This window comes from Pinus tabuliformis, chromosome Q (assembly GCF_031772625.1).
Source record: "Pinus tabuliformis cultivar Carrire ecotype Pingquan chromosome Q, CPIR1, whole genome shotgun sequence".
NCBI classification, from domain to species: Eukaryota; Viridiplantae; Streptophyta; class Pinopsida; order Pinales; family Pinaceae; genus Pinus; species Pinus tabuliformis.
In genome coordinates, this window is record NC_142296.1 from 278,552,444 (window position 1) to 278,570,234 (window position 17,791).

At 38.1% G+C, this 17,791-nt stretch overlaps 1 protein-coding gene across 10 annotated transcripts in view; it reads right to left on the reverse strand.

Annotated features, from left to right (window-relative positions):
* LOC149219310 (glycosylinositol phosphorylceramide mannosyl transferase 1-like) overlaps nucleotides 1-17,791 on the reverse strand; it is a 154,885-nt gene that overhangs the window by 47,885 nt on the left and 89,209 nt on the right. For 2 of the 10 annotated variants that reach the window (XM_089384319.1, XM_089384321.1), the window contains exons 3-4: nucleotides 9,594-9,757; nucleotides 9,374-9,444 (exon numbers count right to left, since the gene is read on the reverse strand). In XM_089384319.1, coding sequence (XP_089240445.1) covers nucleotides 9,374-9,444; nucleotides 9,594-9,757 — 235 coding nt within the window. Of the gene's footprint in view, nucleotides 1-8,883; nucleotides 8,976-9,360; nucleotides 9,445-9,593; nucleotides 9,758-17,791 lie in introns of all 10 variants that reach the window. The other 8 variants (XM_089384324.1, XM_089384322.1, XR_016249225.1 and 5 more) reach the window with 7 other exon arrangements.

Genomic DNA, 17,791 nt, shown 5'->3' on the forward strand with positions numbered 1-17,791 from the left:
AAGAGAGAGCGCAGCCAACCTAACAGATATCAAGCATTGGTAGCTCAAGTTGCAGAACCTTCCATCTTTCAGGAAGCCGCACAGCATCAGGTGTGGGTAGATGCCATGGTAGAAGAATAAAGCTCTATTATGACAAACGATGTTTGAGAGGTGGTGTTGAGGCCTGAGGACAGGTCAATTGTAGGTTCTAGGTGGATCTAAAAGATCAAGTATGTTGCAGATGGAAGTGTGGAGAAGTACAAGGCTAGGTTCATGGAAAAGGGGTATGCACAGAAAGAAGGGATAGATTATGAGGAGACCTTCGCCCCAGTTGCCAAATACACCTCTATTCAGTCAGTTATATCCCTAGCAGCTCAGATAGAAGTCAAAACAACATTCTTGAACAAGGTGATAGAGGAAGAGGTGTACATAGAACAACCAGAAGGATTTGAGACTCATTAGAGGCACACTCGTGTGTAGACTGAAGAAATATCTATAAGGGCTCAAGCAGGCTCCCAGCGCATGGTATGGTCGGATTGACAGCTACTTGCAGCAGATGGGATTCGTCAAGAGTGACGCAGATCCCAACCTTTACTACTTGATGGTAGAGGGTGAACCACTTAACCTAGTATTGTATGTGAATGATCTCTTCTTGGCAGGATCATCAGGGCTCATAGAGGACTGCAAGAGGAACCCGGCAGCAGAGTTTGATATGAAGGGTTTGGGGTTGATGCACTATTTCCTAGGATTGGAAGTATGGCAGAAGGACGAGGAGATCTTCCTTGGGCAGGGAAAATACACTACAGATATTCTGAAGAGGTTCAGAATGCAGGATTGTAGACCCATGTCTACGCCCATGATCACTGATTTGAAGAAGATAGATGCATCAGATGACAAGGATGTCAAGTTTCAACCCCACCTTGTATAAACAGCTTATCGGTTCTCTCATGTATCTGGTCAACACTAGAAGAGATATTTGCTTCATAGTCAATACCCTCTATCAATTTATGGTAAAACCAAAAAGAATACATTGGGCAGCAGCGAGGTATATTTTGAGGTATGTGCGTGGGACAGTCGAGATGGGTTGAGTTATAACCAAGGGGGTGACATCAGACAATGTGGGTTCACAGATGCACATTGGGCAGGCAGTTCAGTGGACAAGAAAAGTACCTTTGGGTATTGATTCAGTGTTGGATCAGGGATGGTTTCTTGGTGTAAAAGGAAGCAGAAGTCAGTAGCACTGAGCTCTACAAAAACAGAGTATATGGCAACAAGCACGGCTACATGCAAAGCTATATGGCTTCAAAAGCTACTAGTCAACTTGTTCAGGCACAGGATGGAGGCGATAATTGTCTACTATGATAATCAGAGTTGCATCAACCTCTTTTAGAATCCAGTGTTTCACAATAGGTTGAAACACACAGATACTCAATGTCATTTCATCAAAGATTGTGTGCAGCACGGAGCGGTCCAGCGACAGTATGTTCCTACAGAAGAGAAGGTTGCATATATACTCACAAAATCTCTAGGGAAAGCTAAGTTTGTCTATTTCAGATAACAGATGGGTATGGTGGAGAACCTGTTTCAGTAGCAGGGACAAATTATTTTTGGATGATTATTAGTTGCAATTGCAATTGTAGCAGCAACAGATGAGAGTGAGTTGCAATTGCAATTGTAGAGTTGGCAGCAGTACAACAGTGTCAGCAGCAGCACGGTGTTATGAAAAAAATATATATAAATATAGTAAAAATAATATAAATAATAATAGACATAAACAATGATTAATTAACTAATAATTAGTAGTGAAGAGGCATGTCTCTACAGACATGACCATTCGTGAAAGGGTACTTACCTGGCTATATATACAGGACCCTCACTCTCAATTGTATCATCATTCTCATTCATACATTTTAATATATATTCTTGTATCTCAATGGAGATCTACATATTCCAAGTCTTCTAGAGTATTTAACTTGGAGAACGAACTTTGTTCGTTCCACATGGATGCAGCATCAGAATTGCGCAGTGGTTGGTGGGCAATGGCCAAACATCAGCAGCGTGACAGAGGAATGATACAGAGACATGGTGTTGTAGCAGCATTGGTGCAGCACTAGAACACCTTCCTCGCTAAGAGGGAGTGTTAGATTTGTAGCATCAAAGGTGTTCTAGTCTCGAAACTTTGTGGAGAGGCCAAAACACATGAGTTCCCCATAACCCATCAATCGTTTTTAGAAATTCCACCTAGAAGTGTCTCAATTAAATTATTAGCCGATTTTTAAATATTTCCTAAGTCTAAACTTAGGGAATATGGTTAATTAATCAGTATTAATCGAAATAAGGTGTGAATCATCTAGAAACTCACATGGATCGATAGGGAATTAATTTGGGCCCTTGATTAAGTTCTAATCTTGGTCATTGGAGTTCCAACAGAAGATTATAAGAAGAAGTCGATGGGTAGATGGAGAATACACCAGTGCAGATACTCAGTTGCCCAGGCAGTTCAATTTTCTCAGTAGCAGAGATTCAGAAGAGAAGATTGACTTAGAGGGTGAGTAGCAGGTTGCAGAGGAGGTCAGTAGCATTTTCGAAGAAAGTCTTCCAATTTCGAAAGAGGCAGTGAGAGGGAGTGCGAAATTTCCAAAGGGTCTGCGCAAGGATTACGCAGGCACAACAATAGTCAGTTCGATCTAGATGGAGGAGCTAGTGATTCAGCAGTCGGAGGCCAGGATTTGGTCAAACGAGATAGTGAGTCAGTTCTAGAGCCAAACAGAGTCAGACCTAAAGGTTTTATGGGTTTCCAGATGCATCTGCAGTAGGATTTGTGGAAGCTCTACGCAGAAATAGACGCAGAAGGGATTATGTTTGGCTGGGGAGGCAGCTTCGGGGACAGAAATCAGCTGTGGTGTGAGAAAAAATTCTCATCATAATTTTGCCAATATTTCTCTCAGATTAGATTGCCAACAGAGCATCCAAATTATTGTACTCAGATTTTCGCTGTTGCATAATAAAATAAACCCTCATACTATTGCACTGGTTTTCCCAAGTTGGGTTTTTTCAAGGGCATTTGTCCAAAAATAATTGTGTTATTTTTTATGTGTGCGCTAGAATTTCTCAGCTTCCAGCATTTTATTTTCCGCAGAATTTTTATGGTGAAAATTGTTGTTGTGATCTTATTCATTGTTTGTCGTAGCAACTAAACTGTGCAATTAAAATTACAATTAGGAGAATAATTTCTAGTTACTGCAATAGATGAAATTTTCACATATTATCAGAGCGTAATTGATCAGAGAGGGAAGCTCAGAGGCAAAAGAAAATTTCGCTATTCAGACGGAGCAGCAAGCCAAGATTTTCAGAGGCTACGCAATGCTTAGCCAGGCAATGCGAATTGCTAAGAAAATTTTGATTTTCAGTTGCAGGTGGCATAAAATTTTGAATTTCCTAGAATAGTGATTCCAGCAGGCATAGGGAGCAGCAGCAACTCAGATTTGTTTTTGTTGAGCAGCATCTGTGATTGGGTGTAGAGGATTTTGAAACAGTTGCTACAGAAAAATCAGTATCAAGTGGAAGAGGAATAACAAACAAAATTGTCTTTAGTAAATTCTTCAGTATGACCATGGACAAAATTGGCGTTCAAGGGGCTTCAGATTTGTCTTCCAGGTTAGAGGACGAATTTGCTTTCTTATCAGGCTCAGCTTCACAAGGTGTCTGGTATATAGATAGTGGAGAATCATCTCACATGACAGGGGTTAGAGAATATTTCTCTAGCTACAAGGAGCAGATGGACTTCCCAATTACGATGGGAAACAGAACGAAGAGTACTCTAGTAGGGAAAGGTACCATCGATTTTCATAGGGAGTAAGGAACAAGTACCAGCGATACAGATGTGTTGCATGTGCCAGGATTACGTATGAACTTGATTTCAGTATCCCAGTTACAGGATGAGGGATATGATATCCACTTCATAGGGAAGAAAGTGTTTGTCAAACACTCGAGCTGGAAGAGGGTAAGACAGATTGGAGTTCGAAGCAACAAATTGTACAGGTTGCAACTCGACTCCCAAATCGCACTAATAAGCAGTGATGATAGCATTGGGAAGGAATTGAATGAGCTGTGGCATAAAACAAGTATCAGGGTAGGTTTGTGGCAAAGGGGTATGCACAAAAAGAAGGGATAGATTATGAGGAGACCTTCGCCCTAGTTTCCAGATACACCTATATTTGATCAGTTATATCCCTAGCAACTCAGATAGGATGGCAAATTCACCAAATGGACGTCAAAACAACATTCTTGAATAGGGTGATAGAGGAAGAGGTGTACATAGAACATCCAAAAGGATTTGAGACTCATGAGAGGTGCACTCATGTGTGTAGACTGAAGAAAGCTCTATACGGACTCAAGCAGGCTCCCAGGGCATGGTATGGTCGAATTGACAGCTACTTGCAACAAATGGGATTTGTCAAGAGTGACGCAGATCCCAACCTTTACTACTTGATGGTAGAGGGTGAGCCACTTATCCTAGTATTGTATGTGGATGATCTCTTCTTGAGAGGATCATTAAGACTCATAGAGGACTACAAGGGGAACCTGGCAACAGAGTTTGTTATGAAGGATTTGGGGTTGATGTATTATTTCCTAGGATTGGAAGTGTGGCAAAAGGACGAGGAGATCTTCCTTGGGCAAGGAAGATACGCTACAGATATTCTGAAGAGGTTCAGAATGTAGGATTGTAGACCCATGTCTACACCCATGATCACCAACTGCAAGAATATAAATACATCAGATGACAAGGATGTCGTCCCCACCTTGTATAGACAGCTTATCGATTCTCTCATGAATTTGGTCAATATCAGGCCAGATATTTGCTTCGTAGTCAATACCTTCAGCCAGTATGGTAGAACCGAAAAGGATAAATTGGGCAGCATCAAAGCATATTTTGATGTATGTGCACGACACAATTGAGTATGGGTTGAGATACATCCGAGGGGATGACGTCAGACAATGTGGGTTCACAAATGTAGATTGGGCAGGTAGTTCAGTGGACAAGAAAAGTACCTCTAGGTACTGCTTTAGTGTTGGATCAGGGATGGTTTCTTGGTGTAGCAGGAAGCAGAAGTCAATAGCACTGAGCTCTGCAGACGCAGAGTATATGGTAGCAAGCACAACTACGTGGGAAGATATATGGCTTTGGAAGCTGTTGGTCAGCGTGTTCAGGCAGAGGATGGAGGCGGCAAGTGTCTACTGTGATAATCAGAGTTGCATCAAGCTCTCTGAGAATCCAGTGTTTCACGAGAAGTCGAAACACATAGATATTCAGTGTCATTTCATCAGGGATTGTGTGCAACACAGAGTGGTCCAGCTACAATATGTTCCTATAGAAGAGCAGGTTGCATATATACTCACGAAAGCTCTAGGGAGAGATAAGTTTGTCTATTTCAGAGAATAGATGGGTATGGTGGAGAACCCATTTCAGTAGCAGGGACAGATTATTTTTGGATGATTATCAGTTGCAGTTGCAGCAGCAACAGATGAGAGGGAGCTGCAGTGCAAATGCAGAGTTGGCAGCAGTACAGCAGTGTCAATAGCAGCACAGATGCAGCATAAGAATTGCGCAGTGGTTGGTGGGCAATTGCCAGATATCAGAGCGTGACAAAGGGATGATACAGAGACATGGTGTTGTAGCAACAGTGGTGCAACACTGAACACCTTCCTCGCTAAGAGGGAGTGTTAGTTTCTGTAGCATTGGAAGTGTTCTATTCTCGAAACTTTGTGGAGAGGCTAAAACACGAGTTCTCCATAACCCAAAAATCGTTTCAAGAAATTCCACCTAGAAGTATCTCAATTAGATTATTAGCCGATTTTTAAATATTTCCTAAGTCTAAGCTGGGGGAATATGGTTAATTAATCAGTATTAATTGAGATAAGGTGTGAATCATCTAGAAACTCACACAGATCAACAGGGAATTAATTTGGGCCCTTGATTAAGTCCTAATCTTAGTCGTTGGTGTTCCAACAGAAGATTAAAAGAAGTCGTCAACAGGTAGATGGAGAATACACCAATGCAAATACTCAGTTGCCCAAGCATTTTGATTTTCTCAGTAGCAGAGATTTAGCAAAGAAGATTGACTCAAAGGGTGAGTAGTAGGGGGCAGAGGAAGTCAACAGCATTTCCAAAGGAAGTCTTCCAGTTACGTAAGAGGCAATGAGAGGGAGTGCGAAATTTCCAGAGGGTATGCGCAAGGATTACGCAGACACGGCAAGAGTCAGTTCGATCTAGCTAGAGGAGCCAGTGATTCAGCAGCCAGAGGCCAGGATTTTGGTCACATGAGACAGTGAGTCAATTCCAGAGTCAAGCTCAGAGCATCTGCAGTGGGATTTGCACAAGCTCTATGCAAAAATTGACGCAAAAGGGATTGTATGCGGCTAGCGAGGCAGTTCCGGGGACAGAAATCAGTTGTGGGGTGAGAAAAATTCTCACAATAATTTTGCCAGTATTTCTCTCAGATTGGATTGCAATAAGAGCATCGAAATTATTGTACTCAGATTTTAGTTATTGCATAATAAAATAAACCCTCGTACTGCTACATCGGTTTTCCCAAGTTGGGTTTTTCCGGGGCCATTTGTCCAAAAATAACTATGTTAATTTTTATGTGTGCGCAAAAATTTATCAGCTTCTAGCATTTTATTTTCCATATAATTTTTATGGTGAAAATTGCAGTTGTGATTTTATTCATTGTTTGTCGTAGCAAATAAACTATGTAATTAAAATTACAGTTAGGAGAATAATTTCCAATTACTACAATAGATGAAATTTTCACATGTCTCGAATGTCTTCTTCAAATGAGGTCAAATGCACTTATATACAGGCTTCCAAAGGGTATGAATTGCCTTTATGAGGCCGACTTGTTCTCTTGTAGGACGACTTGATCTTGGAGGGTCTTCTGACACAATTTTAACTCGAATAAATTCTTTTGACTTGTTACAAAATGCCCAATGGGGCCTTTCACATATGACAAAGACTCTAATGACTTCTTGACTCTATGACAAACCCTAGGAGCACACAATGGGTTTTTGACCTATAAATAAATTGACCTTGAGCATGAAACCCATGTTATAAAAATAATAATAATAAATATTTCTTTCTCTTTACATCAAATACATAAAATCAAGAATACATAAGACATTATGAAGACTGAACCTAGTTACATATTTCAACAGATCTACCATCTTTAAATTGTGTTATCATTATAAATCTCTACTTGTTTTTACTGTCTAAGATAAGTGAAGATCATCTTAAGAAACACTTCAACTAAAGGCACTTGAGTTGTTAAGCTAATTGTCATCTGATTGCCATCTCTTGTTTCATTGAATTATCATTATTGTTGCTTCATTGATTAAGATAATCTTGCTCTAAGTGCTTATCAATACATTGTGGATTAGTATCTCTGTTTAAACATATTGAAATCATTGTATCTCATTGAAACATCTGCATCTTCATTTGCATTTTAGAAATTAGATTTGCATTCTTGAAATTTATCTCCAAACATAAGCTTGGTTGGATAGAAAGTTAGGTACACCTTCTCCACTATTCAATTTTACAAGCTTGACCCTTACTCAAGGGTTAAAAGAAGTGACCTTGAGTGGCATGGGCACCTTTTGATTATAAGTTTTATTCTTCTTGAATGAGAATTATATTTTCTTCCTTGAAAAAAAGATGCCATAATCAGTCTAGTTGCTTTAGCATAGATAAAATCATATCTTGCACTTGTTTCTTTAATCACAATTTGGAATTATTCCAAGGTTTGTGGTTCAAGTATTTATCTTACACTTGTTTGTTTAATCACAATTTAAAATTATTTCAAGGTTTGTGATCTACATCAAATTTGTGCTTCAAGTATTTATCTTTTACTTTGGTTAATGTTCATTGTAGAAAATCTGGAATTTAATCTTTGCTTAATACAAATCAGATTTGTAACTTAACCCTTTGATCTTAATCTTGTATCAATTGAAAAGGTTGAACAAGAGGTTTTCACCTTTTTCAAATCTAGAAATTTCCCTCATTAATAACATAAAACCAGATTTGAACTTGGATCCAAATAATTGTTAATTGCTTTATATCTGAATTGGGACTAGTTGATGCAAGCTTGGGTTCATTAAGGTTAAAATTGACTTGAACAAAGAATCACATCTTCAAGCACTGAATCTTTTATTTTCAAAACTAATATCTCGTGTTGGATTTGATTCCTTCTCACTTAAATAAATCTTTGCATCTCATTTTTAATCATCATTAAGAATGGCTTTCCTAGGAAATCACACTCATTACATAGTTTAAGGGATACCCCCCTTGTCCTCTAAAGAGCCAACCAAATGTGAAGAGGAGATTGTATTAAGGTGACAGCAGTACCTCTGCTAATATCTACCACAAGATTGCATCCCTGGATTGGACTTTTTCCACTTAGATGCAAGATTAGGAGGTAACGCACATTTCGGAAACTCGTACCTGTTTCTCCATACCGTGCAACTTATAGTGGACCATTCATGATTTTTTTCTCCTGTCTCTTGTTGTATTGATGTATGATAGTGGACTGAGCAGAAATTATAAAAGGTAACAGAATTGTGGAACAGATTATGTGGAGAGAAGTGGATGGAAATGAAGTGGAAGTTAATAGAGGGTCACATTTTCAGCATGTACTTGTTTCCGAAACCCGTACCCCTTTCTCCATATGATGCAACTTAAGATGGATCACTCAATTTCTTTTCTAGTTTATGTCTTTTAGTTTGGTGTATGATAGTGGACTGAGCATAAATTATAAATGTCAGCAGAATTGGGGAATGGAATATGCTGAAGGCAGACACAAAGGAGTGGACAGAAATGAAGTGGAAGTCCATGGTGAAATTTATTGATACCTCACAACGGTTTGGCATCCAGCCTAAGCTGTTGCCTCCTTACAGAGATTCTGGCACCCATCCAATGGGGATTGAAACCCACTCTGATTCCACTGTAATGAAAAAATGTTCATTCACTGAAAATACCCAACATAAGAACAGAACTGAAATCCATATGATCAAATAAATATAACCAATAAAAATTGGACACCCTTACAACAATCTATGTGCCAGTATATATACACATTGAAGGGTCACAATAAGAAGGGCTTTGAAACTTAGTGATTTTCTATTATTATTAAGTAGTTTATACATACATCATGTTTGTTACACCTGCTTACCATGATCAGAAAATTTTAACATAAAATACATGTTAGAAGCTCAATTTCCCCTATTCGCATTTTTCTAAAAGGAGAGGATGAAACATTGCAAGTGCAACACATTTAATCAGTGTGACAATATACACAAACAACAATCATAATGTGCAAACAAAGTTACATGTTTATGTCACCTTTAACCCAAACAGGAGGAGCTCCAGTTGCATTTGCAACAAGGAAAGACATTGCAATATCTTCGCAATCCCTGCATCATGTGGAAGCAAATAAAGAAAAGTATAACTTCTGAATATCTAAACTTCCACAAAATAAAAGTTTGATATATGTTACTTCACTGAAAATCCAAATTCTTATTTGAAAAACCCACATTTAAGTAGGCTAGTTCACTGGACAAACCTTTCCCTGCTTACATATTCTTGAATTGATGCTGGCATGTGATAAGTATACATTTCCAAATACTTTTGATGAAAAAAGGCTGCTTTGGAAAGCACCATGCTATATGTCCCCATCCACCAAACAGACCACCAGCCACCATAGTTATAACGTATAGCATCAGTGTTCTGTAGAAATAAAGGACATGAAAAGAAAATCCAAGACAACCTTAATTGATGAAACTGCACAAGCAATTCTCAGGCATACATGGGAGAAACCGGTATTACACCACAGAACAGGAAAGCAAATCTACAGTACCCACTTGAGAATCAAATGACGTTTAGTTCAAACTTCCAATACATTCAATTAAAAAGAAAAGTAAAACTGCAGTTTGAATATGTTACCTCTCACATTGTATGAGGTCTTTCACTCATGATTGTCATCATGATATCTGTGATTTTCATCACAACTCAGATTCACTTGTGGATTTTGTCACACATGACAAAGACTTGCAAGCTAAGTTACCAGGATACACATACGGATACGGATCCGAATCTGGATACAGAAACGGGTCCATTGGATTTTTGAAAAGCCAAGATCCAGATACAGCAAGGATACGTCAAGTACAAAAATATATGATAATATTTTTTAAATTTTAGAAAACATATTTGATGTTCAAAATCAAAACCATTCATGAATCACAACATTAAAACTAAAATTATTAGATAATAAATGAATCTAAACACTGAAATGATGCATCTTGTCTCATACAAAAAGAGTGTTTCATCAATGATCACTTTATTAATATGATAATATAAAGTAGGTCTGTCTACAAATCCTGAAATGGGTCTACATCATCATCATCTGCATATTGCAACTCTACATCGTGAATAGACAATGGTGCACCAAGAATGTCAAAAGTTGTTGCAGAAGTAGGAATTGGTTGTGTAGCATCCTCAAGTAGATTAAGGTGATTCATGGCATTCAATGTCATGTTTAAGTCAGATATCTCAAGTTCCACATCCCACATCCTACTTGGACCTTTCTTATACTCTGGACTAGAATGTGATAGAAGGCGAAGGTTGGAATGAACATATACAAGATCCTCAACCTTTGTTGCTCCCAGTGGGTTTCGCTTCACCAAATGGATGAAGCCATATGTACTCTAGTTCCTCTCAGCTGATGAGGAACTAGCAACCTGTGATAACAACCTCGTGGCTAGAGTTGAGAGATAAGTGTTGTCCCCACAATGGAAGCCCCACCAAGTAATAGGATCCATATGCCTCTGATCATCCATGGCTAGAGAATCTGAAAAGATCCTAGTGGATTGTATAAATGCTCCAAATTCTCACGTACTTCCTTTGCAATTCCCGTTTCCCTATAGATTTTTCTCAAAGTTGTCTTATATCCTTGTACCACTTCGGAATCTTTGTTTGGAGTTGCTCTACCAGGCAAAGACAATATTTTAGAATTATAATATTTGGGGTGTAATGCATACGCCAAAAGGTGTAATGGCGTGGTCATTTTGTTCTACCTTTTTGTAACTATGTCTTTCACTTCATTGTAAAATATTTTAAAGGGGTCACGTTCACTTGCTCTGATAATTTCTCGTATCCTCTCCAACATACTATCTACGTTTTCATAGACTTCACCCAAGCAAGGCATATCTCTATCAAATGCCCTAATCATGTTTAGGATTGGTCCTATGAACTGCAAAAGGTAGTGGACCTTGTCCCACCATGCATCATCAAGAATAATAGACTTTATTCTTTGTCCTTTATCAGAGGTTGAAGTCCTCCATGATTCCCAAAGAGGGTCAATGACCATAGCCTGTAATGTTAGTCTAACCTCCACAAGCCTCTTTATGACTAAAGTGTGGGAAGCAAAACGAGTTTCAACAACCTACATGTGTTTTCATAAGTCAAATCTCAAATCAAAAATAAAATAAATTAAAATTAAAATTAAGAACTCATAATGCATAACACTAATTAAAAATTGAGTACCTTTAGTAGCTCCAACTTTGCAAAACTCCGATATATGGCTTGGGACATCGAATGATTGGTGATAAATATTTGGATCTCGTTTGATGCTACATATATTTCATTGATCCACTCAATCTCACCAATCTTGGCAAGCATAAGGTTTAACGAATGCACTGCACATGGAGTCCAGAAGATGTGATCATATTGACCCTCCACAATCAGACCCGCAGCTCTACAAACCTTTGCATTGTCTGTGATAACTTGGACAACATTTTGTGGCCCCACACTTTCTATTGCATCAATAAGAATTATGGAGATGAACGTTGCATCTTTTTCCACTCCACTACAATCAATGGCCTTCAAAAACATTGCTCCTTGGGGGCATATTGCGATAACCTTAATTAGGGTGATTTCTTTGGTCTCTCCATCCATCAAAAATGATGATCACTCATGTTTCTTCCCACGCATCACGGATTGATTGTAATTGTCTATCCACAAATTGTTTTTCTGATGTTAACAAAGTGGTGTGTATTTTTTCATAGTCAAGGCTATTGTATCCTTTTGGTGCTCCATTAACTGCTTTAATCATTTTTTGCCAATAAGCAGAGCGCACCAAATTGAATGCTAGCCGATTTGCATAGATGCAACGAGCAACATGCTCATCTGCAACTTCTCTGCCCTGGATATTGAATGTTGCTTTAAGAGGTCCTAGAGTAGGTCTTTTATTAATTGTGACAACTATTGTAGATGGTAATGGAGACTTGGTTGTGGTCCTTGTGGAAGCTTGCATAGGTTGTTTCCCTTAGTGAATCTCCTATCAGCGACATCTTGCAAAGATGCATAAAACTTAAGTTTTGCAAAACTTAAACTTGTCTCAGGTTGGCCATTTGGACCTGTGCATACCAACACACCTGTTTTAGTTTGCCCAGTGAGATGGGCCTTCACTCTAGTGTATAACCCATTTTGAATGCTATTGCATTCACTACATCTCCATCAGTACGAACCACCACTAGAGTTTTTGCCAAGAATTTCCACATACTGCCATAAACGAGATCTTGGATCTTTATTGACATTTGTCTCGATTCATGTCGTGATTGTTCCATGTTTATCACACTGCATTTATAATCAAATATAAATTATAAGTATCAAAACAAAAAATTTAATTGTTATTTTATAAAATAAAAATAAATAAAAAATAAATTTCTAAATTTTGTGTGTGTGTGTATATATATATATATATATATAACCAAAGAAAACAAAATGTAAACCATATAAAACCTAACAAACATAAACCATATAAATTTTATATATAAAACAAAAAAAACAAAACATAAACCATATAAAATTTATTAAAAGTAAACCATATAAATTTATATTAAAAAAAACATATGAAATTTATATTAATAAAAGACAATGAAACGCAAATCATATTAAATATATTAAATGCAAACCATATTGACATATATTTATTTACTTATTAAAAATATAAATAAATAAATAAAACCAAACGCAAACCATATAAAATTTATTAAACACAAACAATATAAATTTATTAAACGCAAACTATATAACCATATAAATTTATTTAATGCAAACCAAATAAATTTATTAAATATGGTTAGTTATAATGTTGCGAACATCGCGATCGGGATTAAATCGGCGAGGGTCCGAAATTGGAAAAATCTTTAAAATCAGGAAAAAAATCAGCAAATACAATTTTTTTAATATCTAAAGCATCCACAACATAAAATAAATGCATTGACACATAAATATGAAAAGAGAACTAATATATAAGATGTGTAATATCATGTCTAGTGCTACATCACACATAACAGTGAATCATGTCCTGAATACTAAGTCCTGAGTCCCAACTCAGCCTCAAAATATCAACAAAAAATATAATAATGCATCTCATATCATGAATCATAATGTCATATACAATGTAACAATTCTGCCTACCTCTGCCCCTCTTGCGAGAAAATGTAACAGCTTTTCCTCTAGATGAAGAAGGCGGTGGGGATGGTAGTGGACTTTGTTGTGCTCTAGAAGCTGAAGAACTAGGAGCTATAGGAGGTAGACCATGTCCTCTACTGGTGACAGGGGTAGGCAGTGTCACCTCCTACTCCTGTTGTTCCTCCTCCTCCTCCTCCTCCTCCTCCACCACTACCTCCTTCTCTAACCAATCAGGGGCCGACTCCATGATAGGCCTCTCGGCCTCAACCCTCCATGCAACAGTGGTGTCAATCCCATCTAATGAGATGGCCTCCACATTGGGTGTCCTCTCAAGGTGTCTCACCCACAATCGAAGATTGTAGTAGACGTTGACCATGTCATTAAGTCGCTGGGACTCCAACCTGTACAAGGGTCATAAATTATTCAAAATTATAAATAATAAATTAATAATTATAAAAAAATATTATTCAATGAATTAAAAAAATTAATTGGAAATTTGAAATATTTTAATTTTTAACCTGTTGCGTTTCTTGGTATGTATTTTTTAAAATCACTCTAGTTGTGCTTGCATCTCGAGGAGCTACATGTTTGGCTGAGCACTCGAATGGCAAGCCTTCGGAGATTGGGTACTCTGCCACCATAGTTTCTCCACCATGCATCTACAACAAAGAAGATAAACATAAGAAAAGAAATGAAATTTGAAAGTTGAAGCAAAGTATGAACTTGAAGAGATAACGAAATTTGAAACAAACTAAAGCTTACATGGCATTTTAGTCTTCCTATCCACAATAGCTATGTCAAAGCTAAATGTGCCACCTGCGATCCTGTATATCTCCATTTCTTTGGAGATTTTTGTACGTTCTACTGGAAATGGCACTATCCTCTGAACACAAGTGAAGAATCCATCCATGACCTCAACATCAAATAAGAAACCATAGGAGTAAGAAAATGCGGAGTTCAAGCAGATACCTGCAGCATGAATGGGACGATGGAGTGTATTGTTCCATTGCTCATCGATCACTTCCCATAGGAGTAGTTTTTTCTCAAACCCCTCATCCCCCTTATCATCGTAGTAGCTCTGAATGGATTCTTTGGCCTTATCCATGGCCTCATACAAGTAGCCCATTGCAAGCTTGTCTCCATCAACTAATCGAAGAACCTTTACCAAAGGTTCAATAATGCTACACACCTCCTGCACTCTCACCCAGAAGCTTTCCTAGTATGAAACTAACCTACATATGGCCTCTCCCTCTGGTTTGCGACTATATGCCAAAGCACACCACTCCTCTAAAAGAAACATTATCTTCACATCACACATAGAATTCAAGATGGATTGAAGAGATATGAAACTGGTGGCAAACCGTGTAATGGCAGGGTGCACCAACTCTTTGTTGTTGGTGAATGTTCTCATCAAATGAAGCACAGATGCATGATTATAAATTAATTTTGTAATGCTTTTTCATGATTCAACAATATCCTTGACAAAAGGAATTTTTCCTATGTTCCCCAACATCAAATCAAGGCAGTGTGCAACACAAAGTGTCCAAAATAAGTTAGGATGCCTCTCCATAAGAATTTTTCCAGCAGCAACATAATTTGCAACATTGTTTGTTATGACTTGGACAACATGTTTTGGACCCACCCCCTGAATGAACACATCCAAAAAATCACATAATAATCGTCCATCTTTGATATGTGCAGATGCATCAACAGATTTCATAAACATTGTCCCCTTGGGACAATTAACCAAGAAGTTAATAAGGCTTCTACACTTTTGATTGGTCCAACCATCTGACATCACAGTGCATCCTGTGTGTACCCATGATTCCCTAAACTCCTCCAATCTCTTAGTGCAGTCAACCTTTTCATTTTGAAGAATGTGTCCTCTAAAGTCATCATATGAAGGGACTTTGTACCCTCGGCCAACAATAGCAATAGCATCAACCGCGGACTGGAAAAATGGATTGTTCCTGGCAACGCTGAAAGGAATATCACCCCAAAGAAGAAACTTGCCCAACAACTTGTCAGTATCTTCCTTCTCCCTTTTTTTAATAACTGACGAGATAGATGGTGGTGCACCAGGGGTGGTTCTAGGAATAAAAAATGATGAGGTAGCTACAAGGTTGGGTGTAGATGTTGATGGCGAAGTAGAACTAGTACCACTCTCACGGTCACCTCCCAATCCTGACACTCTACTCCATGTTATTTGACTCTTCAGAGCTGCCTTGGACAATTTGGTTGTCTCTATTTCTTCTAATGATTTGAGGGCTCTTCAGATGATTTTTTGATTTGTATTTGAGCAATGCCTTACCTCATGTCCAGGGACTTGTGCAAGGTAATACTTCAATCTGTATACCCCCCTGTCATATGATGCCCATAGAACTTCCAAGTCAAATTTGATGTGTCAAACCCTCCATCAGGTTCACCAAATTCCCACAGACGATCCAATTTCCTTAACATGTTTGTAACTTTGTTGAATCTTGAGTTTTAATGTAAGATTGAAGTTTGAAGTTTGAACCTAACGCACAAGAAGAAATGCAAGTTAAACAAATGAAATTAAAATTTACACACAACATTTTAAATTTTTGACCAAAAAAAAAACCTCAACTCAATGCAACAATAATGGCAAAAAATACACATTCAAACCCAAGCAAAAATGATGGAAAAAAATAGGGCAAAAGAAGAAATTAAACAAATAGAACTAACAATCAAGATTTTGCATTTTTGACCAAAAAAACCTCCACTAAATGCAACAAAAATGAAAAAAAAACACACTCAAATCCAAACAAAAATCATGGAAAATAAATGGGTGATAGAAACCCAAGGAAAAACAAGAAAAAAACAAAAAAATAGGGCCAAATTTGATGCCCATACCTGAAAACCATGCTCTGCTGAAGAAACTTGGTCCAAACTTGAATTTTTTTTGCTTGGGATGCTAAATTCCTTCACTTTTCTCCTCTTTTGCCCTCGTAGATTTCTCCTCCTCCTTAGCTCTCACTCTTGCCCTCTGTCTGCAAAATAGCAAAAAAAACCAAATTTGGCTTCAAAAATTCACTATTTTCTGCCCCCACGATTTTTAAAGATCAAATCGCGATTTTTTCGTGATTTTATGAAGTCGAAGAAATCGCCAATAACATCGGCCAATAAAATCATTGGCTTGAAAAACTCGTGATTTTTTCAAAACATCACAATAAAATCGCGATGTTCGCAACATTGAGTTACCATATAAAATTTATTAAACATAATTACGAAAAATTTATTAAGAAAAAACGAAGTGGCATATAAAACTTAACAATATAAAATTTATATATATAAAAAAACAAAACGAAAACCATATAGTATATACTTGCATCCCTGTAACGGCGACCACCTGCAAGACCGCTCCTACGACCACTTGCACAAATAGGACCACGAACGAATGATCGCACCACGACCACGAACAAATGCCCAGTAGCCCCGACCACAAATGCGACGCCTGAGCAACGTCTCAGTGGCTGATTTTGAACAACCACCAGTGGATTAGCAGCGTTATTTCGCCCTCGAGCAGTGTCTCAAGAACAGACCAGTACCGACGCTGAGCAATATTTTGACCCTCGACCAGCGCTGAGCAACAGAGCAGTAACACGATTTGGACCCATACCATCAAGTTTTATAATACAGGAAGAGTGCCAAAACACCATAATTTTTGCGTTAAACGAAAAATAACTAAAGTCAAACTGGAGTAGTTGAACTGTTAACTAATAGGGTTGAACATTAAAACTGAAGTGTTAACTGAGGATTCACACGAACCATGGAGTTTGTTGCTCGGATCCGCCTCCAAATCCACCATATCCGGCGCCAATCCTAATAATATGCCTCCAATCAAGGTAAGTGTGGTTTCGTCACATTTGGAACCGTTTCCCTAGCGAATCCAAGCAGATCGTTATCCGGATCCGTTTCAAATTCGGGGATCTGCAGTTCCATCACTTGCCCCCTGTGGATCCGGTAACTTAGCTTGCAATATGTCATTGATGGGGCGCTTGATGGTTACAAGGGCATTGCTATGGATGCAAATACTTTTCGGCACTTTCCTTATGGTATTGTTGACCATCACCACTGGTGGGTGTGAGGTGTCTAAACGAGTTGTTTCTTGCACTTGCTTTCTTTTGTGTCTTTGATCACATCAATTGAGGTTGTTTTAGTGGTTCATCATGGAGAAATTTGGTTAGATTTGTTGGAAAATGTAACTAGTTTCGGTCTTCATAACTGTAATTGTACTCATGTCATTATATATATATATATCTTATG